Source organism: Vipera berus, assembly GCF_964194415.1.
Source record: "Vipera berus genome assembly, chromosome: 4".
Classification (NCBI taxonomy): domain Eukaryota; kingdom Metazoa; phylum Chordata; class Lepidosauria; order Squamata; family Viperidae; genus Vipera; species Vipera berus.
The window spans coordinates 92,886,343-92,910,059 of NC_138206.1; the positions used below are offsets into that span (position 1 = coordinate 92,886,343).

General features: G+C 37.5%; 1 protein-coding gene across 7 annotated transcripts in view; it reads right to left on the reverse strand.

The window, feature by feature from the left end:
• The window catches only part of ATP11A (ATPase phospholipid transporting 11A), a 129,683-nt gene that overhangs the window by 77,593 nt on the left and 28,373 nt on the right, over positions 1-23,717 (reverse strand). For 2 of the 7 annotated variants that reach the window (XM_081326599.1, XM_081326600.1), the window contains exon 1: positions 3,767-3,891. The exons of 3 other annotated variants lie outside the window; for them this stretch is intronic. In XM_081326599.1, the coding sequence (XP_081182725.1) occupies positions 3,767-3,847 (81 nt within the window). In that variant the 5' untranslated portion in view covers positions 3,848-3,891. Of the gene's footprint in view, positions 1-3,766; positions 3,893-23,717 lie in introns of those variants that run through there. 2 more of the 7 variants (XM_081326597.1, XM_081326601.1) reach the window with 2 other exon arrangements.

Below are 23,717 nucleotides of genomic sequence, written 5' to 3' on the forward strand. Positions count from 1 at the left end.
GTCAAAAATTGAGAAAATGCTAATTTTACTTTGCTGGTGTGTCACTCCCTCCAACAAAACAGAAACAATTCTTTATCTCCACTCACCCCTCCATCTAGGTCACCCTGAATAGCCCTACTTGGAGGCAAAACCAAGGCTGGCCCTAAAGTAGACACACAGGCCTTGATTTCAGCCCCACTGCTGCCACTCAAAAAGGCCAAGGTTGCCCAAGGCCTTCATTCTTGAAACAAATTTGGAGAATGCTCTTTCATGGCCTTTGCAACCTCCATAAACTGTGCAAATCATGTTCTTTTCTGATAGCCAAATCCGGCCCTAGGTTCTGCCTTGGTTTACCTTCCCAATAAGCAAGCAAATTGGAAGATCATTTAAAAGCAAATTTTTAGGGTGCCCTGATAAAGTGGGATCTCTCTATGAAAGCATCTTACATTTCCTTCTATAGTTAAGACATCCAAAAGTAGCTTCCCCTTTGCTCAGTCAATCAGTTATATGTAGTGAAACATGTTACAAATTTGCATCCCGTTGATGCTGGGAAAGATTGAGGGCAATAGAAGAAAGGGACGACAGAGAATGAGGTGGCTGGATGGAGTCACTGAAGCAGTAGGCGTGAGCTTAAATGGACTCCAGAAGATGGTAGAGGACAGGAAAGCCTGGAGGAATGTTGTCCATGGGGTTGCGATGGGTCGGACACGACTTCGCAACTAACAACAACAACAAATATCACACATGTTCATTAAAATGAGGTCTGATGTCAGAAGGGGAGTAAAATTTAAGGAAAAAGGTTGTTTGGCATTCAGGAAGAGATAAATTAGCACTAACAAACTTTTTCTTATCAGAAGTTTATCTTTTCATTTTGCGAATGCTAAAAGCTATCAATCAATCCATACAGCCATAGGATAAAAAGTTTTCCTACATTCCAGTCTGTAATGAGCCTTAACACAATTTTAAAAGAGAGAAAAGGAGTTAAATTAAAATACAAAGTAACTATGTTAGTTAACAAGTTACAAAATCCATTTCATGTGCCCCTCCGTTCTCACACAATTTTCAGAGGCTCAGGCTATGCAAGAGCATGACCCTCTTGCACTGCCTCTGGAGGCCAAAAGAGCAGACCCCATTCTCACATGGCCTCCGCAACCTCCAAAAACTGCCTGAAAAAGGGGCATGCTTTCGAGACTAGTGTTGTCAGGTGTTACTGAATGCTGGCATGTCACCTTTCATATGTGTGTTATAGGTCCTGGTCTATCTGATTATTGTAATGTTTGTGACTAACTCTCAGTTCTCTCCAGCCTGGCTCTCTCTGGTTCTATTGGATAATAATGAGCATCATGGTTGGGATCATAAGAGTTACAGACCAAGACACCAGAAAAGCGTCATAGTTTGGGACAGATTTCTCAAAGTAGCTGTAATGATTTACTATAATTTTTCATCCAGTAGCAATTTACAGAGAGGAACAGAGAAAAGTCTATTTTTCTAGATATGAATCCCCTATTATGCGGGGTATTTTCGGTAATGTGCATTTCTAAAGTACAATAGGAGCAATTTGTTCCTTCCAACTCCTTGCTATGACAATAGCCCTGATCCAGCATCAGGAGCAGCGTGGTTTTATCCATCCAGTTGGAGAGGAGAGAAATTACTTATTGTAGGAAAAAAACTGTTTATTTTCAATCTTGATTTCAAGTAATATTGATTCCATATAAGCAAGGAAAGAGAGGAACAGACTTGGCAGCTTTAAACAGCATCTGATTCACTCTGGTTTATTCCTAGGTCAGGGGTAGGCAACCTCGGCTCTTTTATGACTCATGGACTTCAACTCCCAGAATTCAGGAATTCTGGGAGTTGAAGTCCATGAGTCATAAAAGAGCCGAGGTTGCCTACCCCTGTCCTAGGTGAACCAACATTATTCAAAAGATATTGTTCTCGAAATGGCAGATTTTGGTGAAATGTTATTGATATGTTTTTACCACCATTCCCATGACTGTCCATAAGGCAAAGTTTGTTGAAGTGGTACTATTCAATATGGTTGCCACAGAGACCAAACACATTTTTATTTTGCAACAGAACAGCACTAATGCTACTAAATCACAGGTTTAAGATGTTAAGCCGTACACCCTTTTCCAAAGTCTATTCAATGAGAGACAATGATAATAGGAAAAAAATGTACATGTACACAGCGGGCCAGATCGTGGTACATGCCTCCCAATTAATATTTGTACACAATCAGTTACTTTGCTATAATGCGAACAGCCAGTTCATGGAACATAAAGAATATTTGATTCCATTTTACATCACCATTCACAGAAGTAGATAAAACTGTCCTTTGGGTATCTGAGTTCAGAATCATAGTTTTTATTTCCAGCAACAAAGCTAGATTGCAGATTCCCAAAATTTGCTTGTTTGGGAACAACAAATTAGAAACTTGAATTTAGATATCACAATAAGCAAATGGTCTCTGATTAGCTTTACCCATTTCTGTGAAGGGTGAAACAAATGGACTGCTTCTATCAGTGCTGTGCACATTTGTGATAAATCAACCCAGCTGCCTGGCTCATGTGTGTATGCAATGAAATATTAAATAGCCAGGGTAACAATTAAATTATTGAAAATGCTCATTTATTTATTTATTGTTTACTGTTAAACTTCTATGCTGCCCATCCCACTTGAGGCAACCTCTTGTTTACTTTGATTGTTGACTCTATGATAAACACATGGTTATATTATCACTGTAATAAATGTATATAATGGCTAGATACAAGTCCAAAACCAAAAACCAAATCAAATCATGTCAAGAGGTTATTTGAGTAATTAGAGTGATTATAATCACTTGGTTCTAAAAAGGGTGGGTTTGGGGGTCTGATTCAAAGGCACACATCCCCACACAACATTTAAAAATAAAGTTCTCTGGTTAAGATGTTTGGGCAGGATTATTTTATAATTACTTCCCATTTTTTTAGAGGTCTTCATCATATTTAAGCAAATATGGAAGGAAACACTACCTGGGATTAGCAATTTTTAATAACAGTTTTTATAGACAAGGAATTTGTATACTTTGGCACGCTAATTTAAGCAATTATTGGATTAAGAAAAATCATTACGATGCACTATTAAATGAAACAACAACAAAGCAAGCTTCACTTTTTAGGGATAAATAGGAGAGCACCCTAGTATTTGTTTGCCCCCAAATCACGACAGGCTTATACAGCATGGGAAAAACGCTAGGCAGCTTACAAATTTCTTCTAAAATATTCTATAACACTCTTAGTGTAGTTTAGCCCTCGAAATCTTTTGCTATTTGGTGACTTATATTATAGATCAGATCCCATAACCTCTAGCCATTATGTGTTGAATTAAGAAGATTATAGAACATACATTTGGGCAAAATTAAAATGTTTGGTCCAAGCCATTTATTGCCAAACAAGAAAGAGCAGTGGCGTAGCGTGGGAGGTGCAGGGGGGGCCAGCCGCACTGGGCGCAACATCTGGAGGGGGCGCGCTCGCACTGAGCTGCTCAGGGAGCCCCAAGGGCTGCACAGAGTCGGCTTGGCTCCGCTCTCGAGCTGCTCTTTCTTGCAAAGCGAAACGAGTCCAGCAGGTGAGATGGGCGGCCACATAAACTGAATAAAATAAATAGAAGTGCCCAACTCTCCGCCTAGGCTCAGGCCAACCGCAAGCGCCCCACAGGCGCCCCGGCAAGCTTGGCCAAGCGAAGACGGACCCGCCGGACGGACGGCCTAGCTTTGTGCGCATGCGTGGCTTTATTTAGCGGTGCTCACGTGCGAGCTTGAATGCAGCGGCTCTTGCAGGTCGGAGCCCCGCCCAGCCGCCCTCGAGAGGGACCCGGAAGCATCCCGCATGCGCGCGACTCTTCTTGGAAAGTCTACGCCACTGCTGGGCGCGTCTTTTCGGCGGTGCCGTGACGTCACTTGCCTTGCCCCAGGTGCTGACAACCCACGCTACGCCACTGAGAAAGAGAGAGAGAGAAGGCTTCTGAAATAAGACTCTGCCAATACTGAGAGGCTGTCAAAAGCCTAACGGTACAGATAAAGGCAGAAATTTTAAAAAAAATGAAAGTTGATTAAGAAAGTTGATAAATATTAACCTGAATTAAGAGAAAATTGTTTTATTAACATGATACCAACATGGCCTTTTAAAAAGGAGAGAATACAGAGTTTGTTTGCAATGCTCAAAAAACATGCAGCTTTTGATCTTAACTGTACAGTAATACAATCTTGGTCAACAAGAAATTATCCTGAAAAATGAATGGAGGCAAACTGTGTCATTATCTATCTATCTATCTATCTATCTATCTATCTATCTATCTATCTATCTATCTATCTATCTATCTATCTATCTATCTATAATACAGCTCTGCATTTAAAATAGATTTTATTGTAGAAATGCTGTCAATCATCCCTAGGTCAACTTGATCAGTGATGTCATTGTCAAATTATTTTTATTCTAGGTTAAAAAGCAAAGGAACATTTAACAGATTGAAGCATTCTGAACTGCACTGTTTTTACTAACAAATGCCAAACAGAGATTGTGTAAGTTGGGTCTGGGTGAGATGATAAGGACAATCACATCTTCCAGATGTCCCTGTTGTTCGGTGATATATTAAAAGAATCCCTATTCTTTTCTAAGGCTGCTTTCTATTTAGCAATAAGTATAGTGTGCCGCATACTACAGTGTTCTAATTTACTGCCAAGGGTTATGAGATAGGAAGGGAAATAAAAATACAATGGTTATAACTTTATCACTTTTAAAATAAAAAATAAGATACACAGAAGCCATAGGACACAGAATAATTTGAAGCTACAGTACATGCTGCCATTCAATTTTGCTCTGTTCCCAAACATTGCCTCGATGGGAATGATTTCTTTTGGACTTTTGTAAGTCAAGTATATCTGTAATAAGAAATTGGAATCATGATAATTACAGAAATAAAACTTAATATTAAACTGAAGTTTTGCATACCAATAAGCCACTTCTGTGAACCTTGAGTTCTCCCCTTCATTTCTGGCTTATTAATGAGTCAGTAAAAGCAGAAACTTCCATTTAAAATGAATTGAAACATGACTATTGTACTAGGTGAAAAAGGCTAGTTTTATGGTCACTGGGGATACAACAAACCATAGTTAAAGTTGAACACAGATCATTCTGATCTGGGTATCATAACAAGTTCCATTTCATGTACAAGAAATGCGAGTACTTCTAAAGAACTTGTTAATTTTATCTTTTATCACACAACTGTAGGAACATGCATTTAAATTTGTGTTCGATTTCAGTTTCAATTTCTGGATAACATATAATATCATTATCCAGTTTAAGACTAGTGTACCTTGACATTGACACAATGGCAAATCATGTAGAAGAAACATAATGAGAGTGAAGATCCATAAGATGATCCACTGAATAATCCACTGAATAATTTGAATAGACTGGTAGGTAGCACAGAATCTCCAGAAAGACATTCCTCAATAACTTTGATTACATTATTTTAAGTATGATTTCACCATACACATTTATGAATGGATTGAAATTAAAACTGCAAGAGGAACACAAAGTACAAGTAGGAACTGTATCTTCCTATGACTTTTTTATCTATATTATAATAAACTCCACGATCAATAAAATCTCACTCATGGAAATTATTGAATAATGACAGTAATGTCAGAATTATTATGGTTTAGTAGCTACCTTTTCAACTCACAATAGATCTATTACTGTATTTCATTTTTTTTTTCAATGGCAAGCTACTCTAGCCTTAAACTAGATAAAGATATTGTATGTTATACAGAAATTGAAACTGAATGCAAATTGAAATTCATGTACCTACAGTTACAGGTAAAAGGAGAAATTAACGAAGCATAAATCATTAGAGAACTATCTTGCAAGTGATCTGAACAAAATGAGTAATGTGTTTAATTCAGAATGCATAGATATTAGGATATTTTAAGACATAAAACGAGGTTATTAACTTATCCATATTGTGCATGCCAAGCACATGATTAAATATCAACTAATGGGTCAAAGAATTAAGGAAATGTGGGTATGCAAAACCAAAAATATATTGCAAGAGTTGTATCATAATTACTAAAAGATATACTAAGTTTTTTTCCCTACTTTCCATAATTCAGAGGTCTTCAAAGCTCATCTAAAACAGGGCTATTCAACCTTTTCACCCATTGTACCACTTTTAGGGTATGGCAACATCCGAGTACCACCAGTTGCCCACCAAGGTGTCAAAAACTTGATGACCAAAAAAAAAAGGAAAAAAGTGATGAAGTACAGGCAGTCCTCAACTTACAACAGTTCGCTTAGTGACTGTTCGAAGTTACAATGGCACTGAAAAAAGTGCCCCCCAAGCCACAGCCGAGAAAGACACCTGCCTGCCCGCCAGGTGGCGCTCTTCCTCCTGTCCAAGGTTTCCATTGTTGTGAGCATTTCTGTTGAGGATTGGCAGTGGGGGTGGGGTGGGAGGTGTTTGGTTTTTATTCCCCCCGTCTGCTGGGTGGTTGCAGCAGGTTTTGGTCACTTCACATGACCCTGGGACACTGTGACCATCATAAATATGAATCAGTTGCCAAGCATCTGAATGTAAATCACAAGACCCTGGAGATGCTGCAACATTCCAGCTGATCAGTGCTTCTTCTGGGCTCAGAAGCGCCAGGATCAGCGCCGAGCTCCAGCTGGAGCCTGGTGCTGATCCTGGCACTTCCACTGAGCCCTGACAGCCCCAAAGAAGCGCTGATCCTGGCACTTTCGCTGAGCCCTGACAGCCCTTTAGCTCCAGCCATCCCTCGCTCAGGTTTGTGCGGTGCTGCCACTGGTTCAGCTCATTCACCTCCCCCGCTACCACTTTTCTAGGATGGTCGCGTACCACCTGCCAGGTGCCAATGTACCACAGGTGGTACCCGTACCACTGGTTGAAAAGCCCTGATCTAAAAGATAAGCGAAATGCACAAAGCCCCTGTCCCCTTCCTTCTCCTCCTCCTCCTTCTCCTGCTCCATAATAGCTAAAATGAGGACCCAGATTGTTGGGGGCAATTAAGCTGACTTTGTAATAATGCCGCTTGGGGGTGTGTGTGAAAGCCCTAATAAGCAGGCATATACATAGAATGAAGGCTACTGCTAAGCTTGTAAGCCGCCCTGAGTCTTCGGAGAAGGGCGGGATATAAATGGAATTAAAATAAATAAAATAAATAAAAATAATGTGAATTAATGGTGCTAGAAGAATATCTATTTGCAGGGAAAAATTTGTGAGCAACATCATAATACCCCTTCCCATGGTTCTTGGGGAAGGTCACTAGCTGAGCATGTAGAACAGACCAGTCAGAGGTAATTTAAAATGCCATGCCTATAACCAATTTTTCTTCAATCTCTCCTTTCTGCATATCTCCTTTATCCAAAAGTGCGGAGATGGCCCTCCTTTTTTTACACTTCCTTTTGCCTTTCCACATACATTAGTTTAACAGTAATACTTACAGAAATTTACCATCCTCTAATTGCTGCAATTCAGGGAGAACAGTCTGTATTCCAGGATTGTACAGAAGAAGCTCCTTCTGGATGCAAATTACATCCCCAGAAAACCACATAAAGAACCTTTTAATGCACATTTTAAATTTAATTTTAAATGGGTTTTAATCTTCTGGATGCTACTAATTTTCCCTGTTAACCTTTGCACAAAATCATGTACTGTCCAAAGTATAAAGTGCAGTTATATTGATTCCAATTTTCTTATTTAAGAAGGAAAATAATTTTTCAAAAGAGTAACAAGATCTGAATTGTGCTCATAAGATCACCAGTGGCCTTGTATGTCCCCATGACATTGTTGGGCTTCCAGCAATCATCACATGCTGAGCTGATTAACTCAAAAATTAATCAGCTGAGCTGCTGCACCAAAGAGAACACAGCATAGTTGTTTTGCCCCTGGAGTCCTAGAATTAAAATTGCCCCTTGCTGGGAGTTCCTGGCTCATCCCTGCTTCTGTCTCCTAAGATTCCCCCTCCCATCCTGAAGAAAAGGGGCAGGATCCTTGATCCTTTCTGGTTGCTCTGAAGGATGGTTTTTCATGGCAGCAATTCATTATAGCAGCACCCTGTTCTTTTTACTTTTACTTTTTTCATCTTTGCTAAGAGCAAATATGGTGAGAAGAGAAGAAAAAAAATTATGGTGGGAGTAACCTAGTTATTCCTTCCCATTACCCAAGTAGGGGCAGTACAGGATAGTTGAAAGGGAGGAAAAAGCCTATTTCCATCATGTTTGTCCCTCTCAAGGACAGAATAGGCATCATGTTCCTTCTAATGGCAATACCTTCCCTTCTGGAAAAGCATACCCTCAATATTCAGATAGTCTTAACCAATGTTGGCCTTCTATAAGGTGCTAAAAGATTGCTTTTCAGGACAGTAGGTCAGTCCTTGTGGTCAGTTGTTTGAGTCAGTGAACAGGCTTAGTTTGTGTGGTTTAATGTTTGGCTTTGCAGTTTTTATATGAATTGCTTTATCCTCTTCCCAAGTACTTAATTTTACATTAACTAACCAGCATCTCAATTTGTGAGTTGGGCAGCAATATGAATTGTATAAATAGGATGATAAATAAAGTGAGAACACTTGTGGGATGCTGCAGGGGTGATGCAGAAATGCTGATAATAGGAGCTTAGCAGAGTCTTGATGGAGTCAAAAAGACCCAATCCTTTTGAGTTATATTTCATTTCAGTCAATCTAAAATGAAGTGGGGGCTGTGGGGTTTGAATGAGGAAGAACAGGCTTCAGCTCAGACCTAGGAAGGCCGAGTGGCTCTGTGTTTTAGCCTCCCCCCCAATTTTGTGCCCTTTCCATTTCTTGTTCTGGATGGGATGGCATATCCCAAACATACCCAGTATCCAAGGGTCCTATTTGAGAAAGAGATGGTAGCCCCACAGCAAGATGGGTGGCAAATAAATTTAACAAATCATGGCTAGGAGGGCTGTTGCACACTTCATGTTATGTGCCAACTGTGTCCTTTGCTGCACTAGATAATTCTGCCACATTTGCAGCTGTACAGAAACTAGCTGTCATTCAAAGCTGGGTTATTTTGTAGAATAAATGTGATCAGAGTTAGCCCATTCAATTTAAAATTAGAACGCCAGTGAGCAGAGACCAATATCAGGACTACTAGCTACATTTATTCAGTCAGAGCTGAAGAAGCTTCTTGGATGAAAAGCGAAACATCCTCACAGAAAAACAAGAAAGTCCAGCTGCCTCTTGAAAAAGCAGCTTTGGGACAACCATGACCTGGATGACCCAGAATCTCCATAGATATAAATTTAAATTCCTATTCATTACTGGTATAAATGCATCCGGTAATGTGGGATGAGGGTGAAGAGGATGAGGAAGATAAGCTAACAGACCTTGTTCCATTTTCTGCTCTCTACACGCACAGAATGAAAGTCAGTCTTTGAACAAATAACTACCTGTATAAAATATCTTCCTTACAAATGCCTGGGCTGTACCTATAATGCAAAGTACATTATGCCAAGGGAGAAGCTGTGGAGACCTAACCCTGGGTTTATTGTGGGTCTTAAATTAATTCACTTTATTTTGTCATACTATATTACAAACGATCAGAATTTAAATTCCAGCATCCAGAAGATATGAAATCCCAGTCCAACCAGGCAATTAATACAAGAGCCAAGCAGAAACAGATTCACTGTCTAAACACAACGATTAAATGACTTCAGTGCAGAACACATATCAATAGTCCTAAGAAAGAAAATAAATGAACTTTGCACTATGGAGACCTATATATAGATTCTGTTTTATTTTTAACACTACCAATTTAACTGCTTGCTGCACCTATGTCATCTAGTTTCCTAGAGCTCCCGAACAGCATGGAGGACAGAATAAATTCCAGAAAAATGAAAACTCTCTAAAAGATTCAGCAGCTGAAAAAGGAGCTGTCAATTTGACTTAATGAACTGTGAAGCCTCTCTGAATTTAGATCAGTGTTTTTCAAACTTGGCAACTTTGTGGATTTCAAGTCCCTGCCCGCCTCCAGCCAACAGGACTAAGTAAGGAATAAGGCACTGAGAGCTAGCTCATCCATCTCTCCACATTTGGGTATGGTTACCTATTCTTTCTGACTCTCTGGTTCAGTTTTCATTTACTCTGTCTTAGTTTCTTTCTGTCAACTCTTTTTTCCTTTTAAGGTTCCCAGAAAAATTTATGCTTGCTGGAGATTAGAACTATTCAGTTACAAAACTTCTGAGATTAGACTGAGTATCAAATTATACAATCTGTGTCATTTTTATGATGTCATCTTCACACATTTTGTGTCATTTGCCCCCTCCTCAGTCCTTCCCCCCCAAAGGCACCATGAAAGACACATTTTAAAGTCCTTTAATACCATATTCATCTTCTTGATTCCAAAGTATTTCCTGAAGCCTTAGGTCTGGAGCACCCAAAGCAAATTCAAAATCAGATACTTGTTGGTAATCTCATATCCTTCCTTATAAGTTTTCCTTATAGACTATAGCAGACATGTCAAACACAAGGCCCGGGGGCCAGATCCGGCCCACGAAGTGGTTTCATGTGGCCCGCGAAGCCATCCTGGAAACAGTGAGGGAACGGCCCCAGCTGCCTTGGCCCTGGCCCAGAGACCCTCCTTCTGCCAGAGACCCTCAGATCTGTCCCACTCCTGCCCAGGCCCCCATAGGCACCCTTGATGTGAACGATATAGAGCTGACCACGCCCACCCAGTAGGCCATACGCACTCTAGCCACGCCCACCCAGGCCATACCCACCCGGCCCCCTGAGGGCAACCGCAATGCTGATGCGGCCCTCAGTGAAATTGAGTTTGACACCCCTGTCATACAGGTAGTCCTCGACCTATTACCGCAAATTTCTGTTGCCAAACAAAGCAGTTGTACAATGAGTTGTGTCCCATTTTACAATATTTTTGGCATGGTTGTTAAGCAAATTACTGCAGCTGCTAAGTGAACTATGCAGTTGTTAAGCAAATCTGGCTTCCCTTGTTGACTTTGCTTGTTGGAAGCCAGCTGGGAAGGTTACAAACAATGATCAGGTTATACTGCGACAGGGCAACTGTCGTAAATACATGCCAGTTACCAAGCGCCTGAAGTTTGATCAGGTGACCATGGGGCTGCTGCAATGGTTCTAAGTGTAAAATATGTTCATACATCCCTTTTTTTCTATGCCATTAACTTTGTATGGTCATTAAACAAATGGTTGTAAGTCAAGGACTACCTGCACACGGTAATCTCAACTATAAAATATTATATAGCAATTCAGCCACACATTCCAGACAAGTACCTTGCTTTTTCTTTAACTTATATTATTAGTGTTTACTAGTGATTTTCCAATTTTCAATTACATTCTCCAGTGAACCAAAGAGATCTCTGTTGGCCCAACAACAACCTCACTCTGAATTTCCACAAGTACAACTTTCTGGATACAAATGAAGTTAGATGCAATATGAGCAAAAAAAAAAAAAATTGGCACCTTTGCAAGTAGGATACATAATGACCAAAAATCCAACACTTGCTCTAATAATATCTTTTGCATTATTTACCGGGTATTACTGTAATACATTTGTTCTCCGTGAATCATTAAGTCCTGCTTTAAAACTGATTATGGCCTTCATTAATTTTGAGTAGCATTTTTTTTGTACTTTTACAAAGCAGAAAAGAGATTGATTTGTTTGGGGTGATGATTTGAATACCGTAATCAATCCCTTTCCATTTGATACATATATAAATGCTCTTATTTATAATTTTATAATTTTTGGATGGGTGTTGTTCTTTTTAAAATGTAGTATATATTTTCCAACTAAGGTTAAATTAAATTTATCTCCTATATGTAATCTTTATATTTACCTTTTTTATTTTTAGGTTAAAATAAACTCTGCTTTGTTGCTCTGCTTTCATACTACAAATATTATAAAGAGCCTTGGTGGAGCAGTGGGCTAATGCCTCCTTAAGTAACACCAGCTGCCTGCAATTAGTACAGGTTCGCATCCCACCAGGCTCAAGGTTGACTCAGCCTTCCATCCTTCCGAGGTAGGTAAAATGAGGACCCAGATTGTTGGGGGCAATTAAGCTGACTTTGTAATAATGCCGCTTGGGGTGTGTGTGAAAGCCCTAATAAGCAGGCATATACATAGAATGAAGGCTACTGCTAAGCTTGTAAGCCGCCCTGAGTCTTCGGAGAAGGGCGGGATATAAATGGAATTAAAATAAATAAATAAATAAATAAATAAAATTTCAAATTAGTTTAATCACAAATATAGTAAAAGTTGTTTGCAGCAATGACTTCACCTTTTAGCCACTCACTTCAGTTTTTCTTCTTATGAATAAGCTTCAGCAATTTTTAGCAATGGTCAGTCTTGGACTAATATTTTCCATTCCTTATAAGGTAATGTCACTGGGAATATTTAATTTATTCAAATTATTTAAGCATTGACAATGCAACTGTACATGTTTCCTATATTGCATAATGCTGCAAATCTTTTAACGTCTGTATTTCACAGTGCAGTAAAATGTCTGAATAGAAAAACACTGTTATCCCAATGTTAGTCACAAGGCAACTTTCAGTTGCAACAACTTTAGCACATTCAAAGTGCATTGGTGAATTAGTAGGTATCAGGGAAACCCTACCAAAAAGTATATTAATACAGATAGTCCTCGACCTATGGCCACTATTGATCCCAACATTTCTGTTGTTGAATGAGACATTAGTGAAGTGAGTTTTGCCCCATTTTACAACCTTTCTTGTCACAGCTGTTAAGCAAATCCCTGAAGTTGTTAAGTTGGTAACACAGTTCTTAAGTGAATCTGGCTTCCCCCATTGATTTTGCTTGTCAGGTTGGGAAAGATGATCGCATGACTCTGGGACCTTGTGGCTGTCATAAATATGAGTCAGTTGCCAAGCCTCCAATTTTGATCATGTGACCATAGGGATACTGCAATGGTCATAAGTGCAGAAAATTTATTTTATTTATTTATTTATTTATTACATTTTTATACCGACCTTCTCCCGAAGGACTCAGGGCGGTGTACAGGGCAATAAATACAAACAGAATATAAAAGTTAAAAACGAATTAAATAAGTGCCCCAAGTTAAAACAGTAAAACAGTAATTAAAATATATTAAAACCCCAACCCTAACCCATCAGACCAGGTCAGACTGCTCAAATAGATATGTTTTTAGATCGCGCCGGAAGGAGCGAAGGTCGGGGGCCGTCCGGAGCTCAACCGGCAAGCGGTTCCATAGGTCTGGTGCGCCCACAGAGAACGCTCTCCCCCTGGGGGCCACCAATCGACATTCTTTGATCGGAGGCACCCTGAGGAGGCCCTCTCTGTGGGAGCGCACTGGACGGAGGGAAGATGACGCCGGCCGCAGGTGTTGCCGCAGGTAATCCGGACCCATGCCATGTAGGGCTTTGTAAGTCATTACTAAGAAAATTGGTCATAAGTCACTTTTTCCAGTGCCATTGTAACTTTGAATAGTCACCAAATGAGCTGTTGTAAGTCGAGGACTACCTATATAAAAATCAATACAAGACAATTTTCTTTTCTTATATTGTGTGTAGCAATCTCAGTGACATGTCTTGGGCCTAGCACCCCATCAAAGGGATGGGATGGAGGCGGTATACAGGGCAACCTCAACAGGGCAATGACTGCAATTAAATCCCCAGCCCTTTTTTTATATGGTATAATACAGAATAGAAAATAGTGCAGCTTTGATCCTGCACTCCCAACCTCCAACTTAGCTATTTTACTGCTCTGTGATTGTCCCTGAACTCCTTTATTACTTCATATCTGGATAATGATTTCTGTTTTGTTAATAGAAGTCTATGGAAATACTGAGCAACTTTTCAAACACACTGGAAAATGTAATTTTTGTACTTCGTGTTTTGAAAATGCTTGAAATTCTAATTGTACAAAGCCTTTTTTAGGGTAAGGTTTAAAATCCCAAAAAATGTGTTCTCTAGAAAAAAGGATGGTACAAAATCACTATATTTAACTACATTAGGTTTTACAATCAGTTTTGACAAATTAACACTGGACTCTGTAAACTGAGTTCTAATTGCATTGAGAACTGTAATAGGGTGGATTTATCAATCTAACTCAATTTAACTCTCAAACAACTCAAATAAATAAAGTCTAAAACATTAATGCAAAACAGAATGCCATTATTGGACACAAAAAATAAAGCAATATCCATGCTTCTGTGCTCTGTTAGCACCTTATTTCATTGGTTAAACTGAAGTTTTTGTTTGTTTCATAGAATCACAAATAAAACTGATTTGCAGCCTAGTTTATTTCTGGTTTTGCTGATGAATCACTGATATTGACAGTGTATTCCATTTCAGGGGAATTTAGTTTCACATAAATGGATACATTTTGGATGCAGTGATGGTAAATTAAGTTGAAATATAATGCTCCTCTCTGAAACAGAGGTTATTAACAAGCCAAAAGTGCATTTAAAGGGGATCTTATTATCAAAGCCATTAAACAGCAATAAAGTACAATATTGTATGATTCATATCAAAAATAAGTGGAAAAGGAGAATGCACACACACACACACATATCAAGAAGATAAAAACTATACAATATTCAACATATTTAATACTTGCTCTTGAAATAAATATTTTATTTAATGAATTTATAGTATCCTTAAAGTCATTACAGTGGACAATAACAGCTTAGCTAAATCCTTCTTTTGGTTTTAAAGCTGATTAGAAAGATGACCAAGGACATTCAATATGTATAGTAAAGAGTCTGTGCCATCACCGAAGCATGATTAACACAAGCTTTGTACTCAATGAACATAGACTGGACTTGTTTTCAAACCTCACAAACTACTGATTACAATAGCAGTTTGCCTATAGATGTAGACATTTTTTGGACAAATATAATGAAAAATGGAATTCATTTATATAAAACACAGAAGGTTAAAAATGATGTATATTAGAAATAAATATATATACCCTTGAATTATGTTTACATTAAACAAGCATATAAAAATTATAACTGTAACTATTGCAATGATATATTATACTTTTTTGCTTTTTTAGAAGCACTTTCAATGCTTTTTTTTAGAATGAATGTATTTGCATTTTAATTTTCTGTGTTTTGTTTTTTCTGTTACTATTTTTTTAAAAATAGCACAAAGAATTATCGATTATAATATAACAAAAATAGTTGCATCCAGTCTTTTTGTTAATAACTGAAGACTGAGTCCTGGAAAAAATTTACATTCACCCCACTATGTAGGCAAACACAAGTGGTAGCTCTCTTGCATGGTTGTATGTACATTTGATAAGCAATGTGCCACAAATGGTGTTTTTGTTCAACCAGGGACACTAATTTACAGGACCACCTCTTCCTGAGAGTATCTGCCCATCCTACTAGGTTAGATAGGGTGGATGCACTCCAAATTCCCTCTTACTATATGACACAACTTCAGAGGGGTACTTTCTTGGTGGCCACCTCAGACCTTTGCAACAGTCTCCAATCTGAGATCAGACGGGTCACAGAGGACTGTGAAGACCTGGCTCTTCCCTCAAGCGTTGGGCTAGGATGGGGAATGAACTATGAAGAAGTATGGTTTGGCATCTAGGAAGAATGATAGGTTTCAAATTATGTTTTATGGATTATTGTGAACTGTCTGGAGTCATTGTATGTATGAGACAGGCACCCATATAAGTCAAATAAACAAATATGCTAAGAACTTTATTTTTTTTATATACAGTACATATTTGTGTACATATGTCAAGGACCAACCCTAAAGCAGTGTTCATTTTAGAAATCATTATGGAGAATTTAAGGTGTGAACAATTTAAGTAAATTTCATATACACGCATCCTTCAGAGTCTGGGATTAGGGTGGATGCCAATTCTTTTGTCAGTTTTTGCTGGTTGGAGGAAATATTAAATTTATTGGACTCCTGTTATTTTTTAATTGTTTGATTTTCTTTTTCTTTGCGTGTATTGTAAGCTGCCCAGAAACTTTTGGGAGTCCAGCAGTCTCCAAATTGATTAAATAAAAATAATATTTATGTTTTTATATTTTTATATTCAGATTTCAAGTGCTTTGAAAATGTATTCATTTAGATTATGGCTTTAAGATATGGTTTTAAACACAAAACTTATAAAAAAAATTACGCAGAGAGCATTTATATAAACAGGCTACTTCAACACTGCAGTGGGTGGAGATAGATAGAAAGACAGAGATAAGATAGATAGATAGATAGATAGAAAAATTTGTACTTAAAGAAATGTGCCCTTATATTTAGAAAGCAATCCTTTTATTTAAGACAGCAGATATTATCAAGTAAATGTTTCATTCTCTCTATTTAGAATGTTTTAAGACATAAACATTAAGTAATTTCAGGAAATGCTGTAATGGAACAAATAATTTTACCAACAGGAAATTATGTAAGTCAACATTATTCTATTAGGCTATTTTATGAAATCACTGTTTATTGTCCCTACGGGCCATGGGGTTCATTGTGAAGTTCCAGAAACGAAGAATACAATTTCTACAAGTAGACATGGCATTTTTATTGTAATGTTATACTTCAGGCACATCTGATTCTAGTATCTCATATGTCTTAATGATTTATCTTAAAGCAAAAATGTTTAGGAGCTATACATTTAATAAATAGGATCAACTCATTTCTAAGTGCAGTATATTTATATGTGTACTATATTAATTATATGCCTTTTGCATAGGAGCAAAGGAATTATCACCAACATTTTCGAGTATGAAGACTATCACCTTTATCTTTTTTAAAATATATAAATATTTTATTGGTTTTTAACTATAACAATCTCCAGTGCCTGGTATATAGTGTGTTGTCTTGGTTTATATTTTAACAAGAAAAAAGGACAATAATAATTAACAGTCAATAATGATTAAGTTTGATAATTCCATAATTAGTATATTAATTAATGATATATTACTTTGATCTTCCCTTCTCCCATTTATATTCTTCTTCTTCAACCTTAACTAAAATATAATTCTTAATATTTTCAATATATAAATGATTAGATATAGGCATTTTTTATATTCATACAAATAGTAATAATCTCTATGTATGACATTTTTTTCAGCTTGTATTATTCTTATAACCATCATCTCAATAGTTCAGCATGCATCCTATTTTTGTAATTTTTGTTTACACTTAATTTCCCTTATATTCAATCCAATTCTTGTTGTTGTTGTTGTTGGCTGCGAAGTCATGTCCGACCCATCGCGACCCCATGGACAACATTCTTCCAGGCCTTCCTGTCCTCTACCATCTTCTGGAGTCCATTTAAGCTCCCGCCTACTGCTTCAGTGACTCCATCCAGCCGCCTCATTCTCTGTCGTCCCCTTCTTCTATTGCCCTCAATCTTTCCCAGCATTAGGCTCTTCTCCAGTGAGTCCTTCCTTCTCATTAGCTGGCCAAAGTATTTGAGTTTCAACTATACTATACCTATGCATTTGCTCAATAGTAGTAACTGTGAGAGGGATCTCGGAGTCTTAGTAGACAATCACTTCAATATGAGCCAGCAGTGTGCTGCAGCTGCCAAAAAAGCCAACACAGTGCTAGGCTGCATTAACAGAGGGATAGAATCAAGATCAAGTGAAGTACTAATACCACTTTACAATGCTTTGGTAAGGCCACACCTGGAATACTGCATCCAGTTTTGGTCACCACGATGTAAAAAAGATGTCGAGACTCTAGAAAGGGTACAGAGAAGAGCAACCAAGATGATTAGGGGGCTGGAGGCTAAAACATATAGGGAACGGTTGCTGGAATTGGGTATGTGTAGTTTAATGAAGATAAGGGTGAGGGGTGACATGATAGCAGTGTTCCAATATCTCAGGGGCTGCCACAAAGAAGAGGGAATCAAGCTATTCTCCAAAGCACCTGAAAGCAGGACAAGAAGCAATGGATGTAAACTAGTCAAGGAGAGAAGCAACCTAGAACTAAGGAGAAACTTCCTGACAGTTAGAACAATTAACCAGTGGAACAACCTGCCTCCAGAGGTGGTGAATGCTCCAACACTGGAGGTTTTTAAGAAGAGACTGGACAGCCATTTGCCTGAAATGGTATAGGGTTTCCTGCCTGAGCAGGGGGTTGGACTAGATGACCTCCAAGGTCCCTTCCAACTTTATATTATTATTATTATTATTATAGCTTGGGCTAGACACAGATCTCACGCTAGCCTTTCTCCTGTTGGGTTCAGAGGGCTTCCCCCAAATCAAACCAAGTAGCCACCATAACTTCGTGATCAACATGGTGCCCCTCCTTCATGGTCACCTCTTTGGGGTGACTTCGGACCCATCTAGGGTCCCCCTGGCAGGATGAAACTACCCATGGGGAGCGGAAGTTCACTCTCGCATGACCATGCGCTATGGGCGCAAAACTGGAAGTCCAAGACTATCACCTTTATCAATGCACACCTAATCAAATGGACACTTAGTTCTTTAAGCAAAGATACTAGATAAAACACAAGAATATTAATATAAGATTAGTTTAGAACTATGACTGGGGTTTTTTTATTATTATTTCAAAGATAATCAGAATTAGATTTTTTTATTGAACCAAATGCAAAACAGCTTCAGTTCCTTTTTGAAAAAATGGTATTAAATATCATTTAACAGTTTTATTAGTTTATTTTATAACATACAAAAAAATACAAAAGTAAAATAGTAGGAAAAATGAGGAGGGGGAAAAGGAAGGGGAAAGTGAGGAAAAGAAGGAGGGAAACGAAATTAAAGCCATTGACTTCCGACTCCCTTTGGTGCAGTAGAATAAGGGATTAACATCAAACCTCAACTTTTTACTTTTACATAACAGTTTAAACTAGTCATTTCTACAACAAGAAATCTACCGTATCTAATCAGTAGAACCCAAAATCAAAATTTCATATTTTTCCACCTCAAGCACGAAGTCCAGAAGCAGTTTCCAAGTAGAAATAAAAGATTTTGTATTTTTTTTCTTTGATCAAAGCAGACAATTTAGACATCTCTGCTAACTCCATCAACTTTTGCAGCCATTTGTCCATTGTTGGGATCGTAATGTCCTTCCATTTCTGTGTGTAGAGTAGTCTTGCTGCTATCAACATATAGAACATCAGTCTTGGAGAACTGCTTTTATTTCTTTGATTCCGAAGGAAGATCAAGATGCTACTCAAGTTAAAAATTACAGACCAATATCGCTTTTAAATAGACTATAAGATATTTGCAAAGGTGCTAGCTAACAGATTGATGAGGGTCTTGCAACAGATGATTCATGGGGATCAAACTGGGTTTATTGGTGGTAGACAAATGAAAAATAATGTGAGGCATATAGTAGATGTGGTGGAGTTCTTGGAAAGGAATAACCAGATCCCTGCAGCACTAATTTTTTTAGATGCTGAAAAAGCTTTTGATCAACTGAATTGGCAATTTTTGATGAAAGTTTTAGATAAAATGAATTTTGGGGATAATTTTTTGCAACCAATTAGGGCATTATATCAAAAACAAACTGCCCGAATAATAGTTAACAATAGCTTGACTGAAGTATGTAATATTGAAAAGGGCACAAGACAAGGGTGTCTGTTATCACCTTTATTATTTGTTTTAACATTGGAGATATTATTGATAAAAATACGGAATTCGGGAAAAATTAAGGGTATTCAAATTAGAGATCAGGATTATAGACTGAGGGCGTTTGCAGACGATCTGGTTGTTGCGGTGACTCAGCCAGAAAACTCTGTTGTGGACCTGATGGAGATAATAATGCAAATATGGGAGGGTTTCTGGATTTAAGATTAATGTACAAAAAAACAAAATTTTGGCCAAAAATATGACAGCATCGCAAAAGGCCCTTTTAGAAGGACTAACTGGATTTGAGATTGTCAAAAGGGTCAAATATTTGGGGGTGTATTTGTCACCCTCTAATGCAAAGTTATATAAAAATAATTATGAAAAGTTATGGGGAAAAATTCAAAAAGAATTGGAGAGTTGGGAAAAATTGCAATTGTCTTTGCTGGGAAGAATTGCAGCAGTGAAAATGAACGTCCTGCCTAAATTTTTATTTTTATTTCAAATGATACCGGTCCTTAAAAAAGATTCTAATTTGGAAGAATGGCAACGGGGTATCAATAAATTTGTGTGGGCAGGGAAAAGGCCACGAGTTAAATTTAAAATTATGCAGGATACTCGTGAAAGAGGTGGTCTTAAAATGCCTAATCTTAAATTATATTATGAAGCTGCTGCGTTATCAGGAATAAGTGATTGGATTAACTTGACACAAGGGAGATTATTAAATCTTGAGGGCCATGACTTGTTATTTGGCTGGCATGCATATTTGTTGTATGATAAGAAGGTAGATAATGTGTTTAAAGTGCATATTTTAAGACAGGCATTGTTGAGAGTTTGGAAGAAGTATAGACATAAGTTAGACTACAAGATGCCGTTGTGGGCAATCCCAAAACACGCAATAGAAAACATAAATGTTGGCTTCAAACATGATGTGACTACGTATAAGGAGATTTTAAGCTTGGAAAGAAATGTCTGGTGTTTGAAGCCGTACAATCTCTTGCGAGATGAGAAGGTCGTTCAAACTTGGTTTCAATATACTCAGTTACGGGCCAGGTGGAAAGAAGATCAGAAAATTGGTTTTTCAATGACCGATGAAAATTTGATAAAGCAAATTAGAAACCAGGGTCCAGCACATATCAAACGGATATATCTTGCATTGATAGAAATTGACTCAGAAACAGAACTTGTTAAAGATTGTATGATAAAATGGGCTCAGAATATTCAAGAAGTTATTACAATGGACATGTGGGAAAAGATCTGGGTGAGGAACGTAAAATTTACGCAAGCCCAAAACCTAAGAGAGAACTTTTATAAAATGTTTTATGGATGGCATCTAGACCCTAAAAAGCTTGCAAGTATGTATCCGAATTATCAGCCTAAATGCTGGAGGTGTGGTGGCGAAGATGCAACGTATTTTCATATATGGTGGACCTGCAAAAAGGTTAAGGCTTTTTGGATAAAAATTTGGTGGAATATGCAGAAGATCTTTAAGCAAAGGATAAAGTTTTGTCCGCAACTGTTTTTGTTGGGCATAACTACAGAAGCTACTGTTGTGGACGTTAAGTTGATGCTGAATTTAATTACAGCAGCAAGACTTTTAATAGGTCAATATTGGAAAAAGGAGGAACTGCCGACTATAGAAGAATGGACTCTAAAAGTTTCTGACCTGGCAGAAATGGCAAAGATTTCGGCTTACCTGAAAGATCATTCGCAAGAACGTTATATTATGGAGTGGGAAAAGTGGATTGATTATATCCAGAACAAATATGGGACTAAGAAATTTCATTTAGCATTTGAGTAAGTTTCCTTTTCTGTTCTCTTTTCTTTTTATATGTAATATTAATATTGCTTGTAATCATTTTATATGAGCTAGAGGGTGATAGAATTAATAGTTTATTGTTGTTAGCATATGGATGCTTATGATTGTTCTTTGTTTTTATACCCTGTATTTAGCTCTGGGAAGTCGGGGGGGGAGGGGGGAATGGGTGGGAGGGATAGGGAGGGTTAGGTAGGGGTGGGGGGAGGGGGGGATTGTTAAAGTTAAAATGTACTGTAAAATTTTTCAATAAAAAAACATATAGAACATCAAAGTTCCAAATTTTTCCCCCAAGTCTTTTTTTAAACCAAAGGAAAAGTCTCTGGTTTTCTCTTTATATTCATTTTAAGAATTGTCTGTATTAGAATATGAATCCTACTCCAATATTTATCACATGTCCACCATAAATGATAAAAGGTCTCTTCTTTACATTTGCATTTCCAACATTTGAGAACTTTATGACAGTTGATCATAAAGTGGTCATGAGTTATTAAAAGCATAAACAAAGTATTGCAGCCTGTACAGTAGCTATATGTTGAACTGTAGAAAAAAATGATAAAAAAGATGTTATAAGACAGTATTACTCTGAATCCCATTATCTTTCCAATCTGGATCAAGTTTGTTATTTTTATTAGAGCATCTTATAAATAGCAGCATTAATCACTGTCCTATAAAATCTGAGAACCCCCACTTTATCATCTTATATTATAAAAATGTATATGAAAACTTCACATATGCAGTACCTTTCACTTTTATCCAAAGAATCTTGACAGTTATGCTTTCATTAAGATTAATTTTTTAAAAAATTATAAGAGCATATCTTTTTGGCTTTTAATTGGAGAACCTATGTTAAATAAATATATATATTTAATATACACTTTGTTCCAGCTGGGGGATAGGTTATAGGATCTTAATAAGTTTCTGCAGGAGCTACTATGGAACAAATAAAATTAAGATTGAGGAAATTAAAGCTCACAGCAAGCTTTCTAAATTCTTGTATAGCACAGCTGGAGTATTGTGTTCAATTCTGTCATTGACCTACAAAGTTGCAGAGAAGATGACATAATTGAGATACTATTAGAGCAGAGGTCCCCAACCTTTTGGGCACCAGGGACCTTTGTGGACCGGAGAGGGCATGGTTTTGTGTGCTGCCTGCATCCTGCGGATGGGACTTTGCTTGTTTGCACAAACTGGTTTCTGGCATGCTGCGGACCAGTGCCGGTCCATGGAGTGGGGGTTAAGGACCCCTGTATTTGAGTCTACATTAGATTACAGGATGAACTAATCCAGTCTCGTTATTCTATCATTCAGATTTTAATATATCTACACACCAACAACCCTGATTTTAAAAAAACTATATAGCTATTATATGAAACTTTCTTCTACAAAATTGCCTCATTAATATCCCTTAAAAATGAGCACTTGGCTTCATTATGCTACTTATAAAATGAATGTCATAAAATCAGAAAATCGTATGTGTAATATTTTATAAATAATGTAAAAATCTATTTCCTTGTCTTTAGTGCTGGAACTGCCTGCTGAGAACAAGAAATTATCATTATTGTTATTAAATATTCAACATATGGTTTCTCAGACTTCACAGCAAAACAACATACAAATATTTTAGAAATAAAATATAATAGTCAGTATAGCTTCACTCCTGGTTGCCATTTTGTCCATCTATTCTCTTTGATCTCTTCCCGTCACCATTTCCATTATCAACCACTTTTTCTAGTTTCTTCCACCTTACTAAGCATAATTTCTTTTTTTAGCTGCTTGTATCACATGCCCAAAGAAGGCGAGTTTTTGTTTTCCTATCATCAACATCTCAAAGATCAGTCAGGCTATTTGGTCTAGGACTGACTGACTGATCCATCATCTTGCAGTCCATGATACTTAGTAATTGTGTTCTACTGTTTATCTTCTTTTTCTAGGTATTTCATTTTGTTCAGCTTTCACAGCTGTTTCAGGCTCACCAGCTCAGAAATTTACAAGCTGTTGCTTCTCAAGGAATCACACAACACAGATAAGACCAAGTTTTATTGCAAGCAGATTAGTGTCTGGATAATCACACCTTGCTGATAATAAAGAACACTCATCATATAATCACATTCAAATCCTTCTAATATATTTCCTTATTTTCCTCAAACTAATCCAGTTCTAGTTTTATGTTCCTTACCCTATCCAAGATGCTGTAGGATTTATTTACTTACTCTGTTTCAAAGATCCTGAATGGTTTACAAGACATTACATTAAATTATATACATTAAACATTAAAATTAATAGAAGCAAAAAAATTGCAATCACTCTGATGAAAATGTGTTCATGG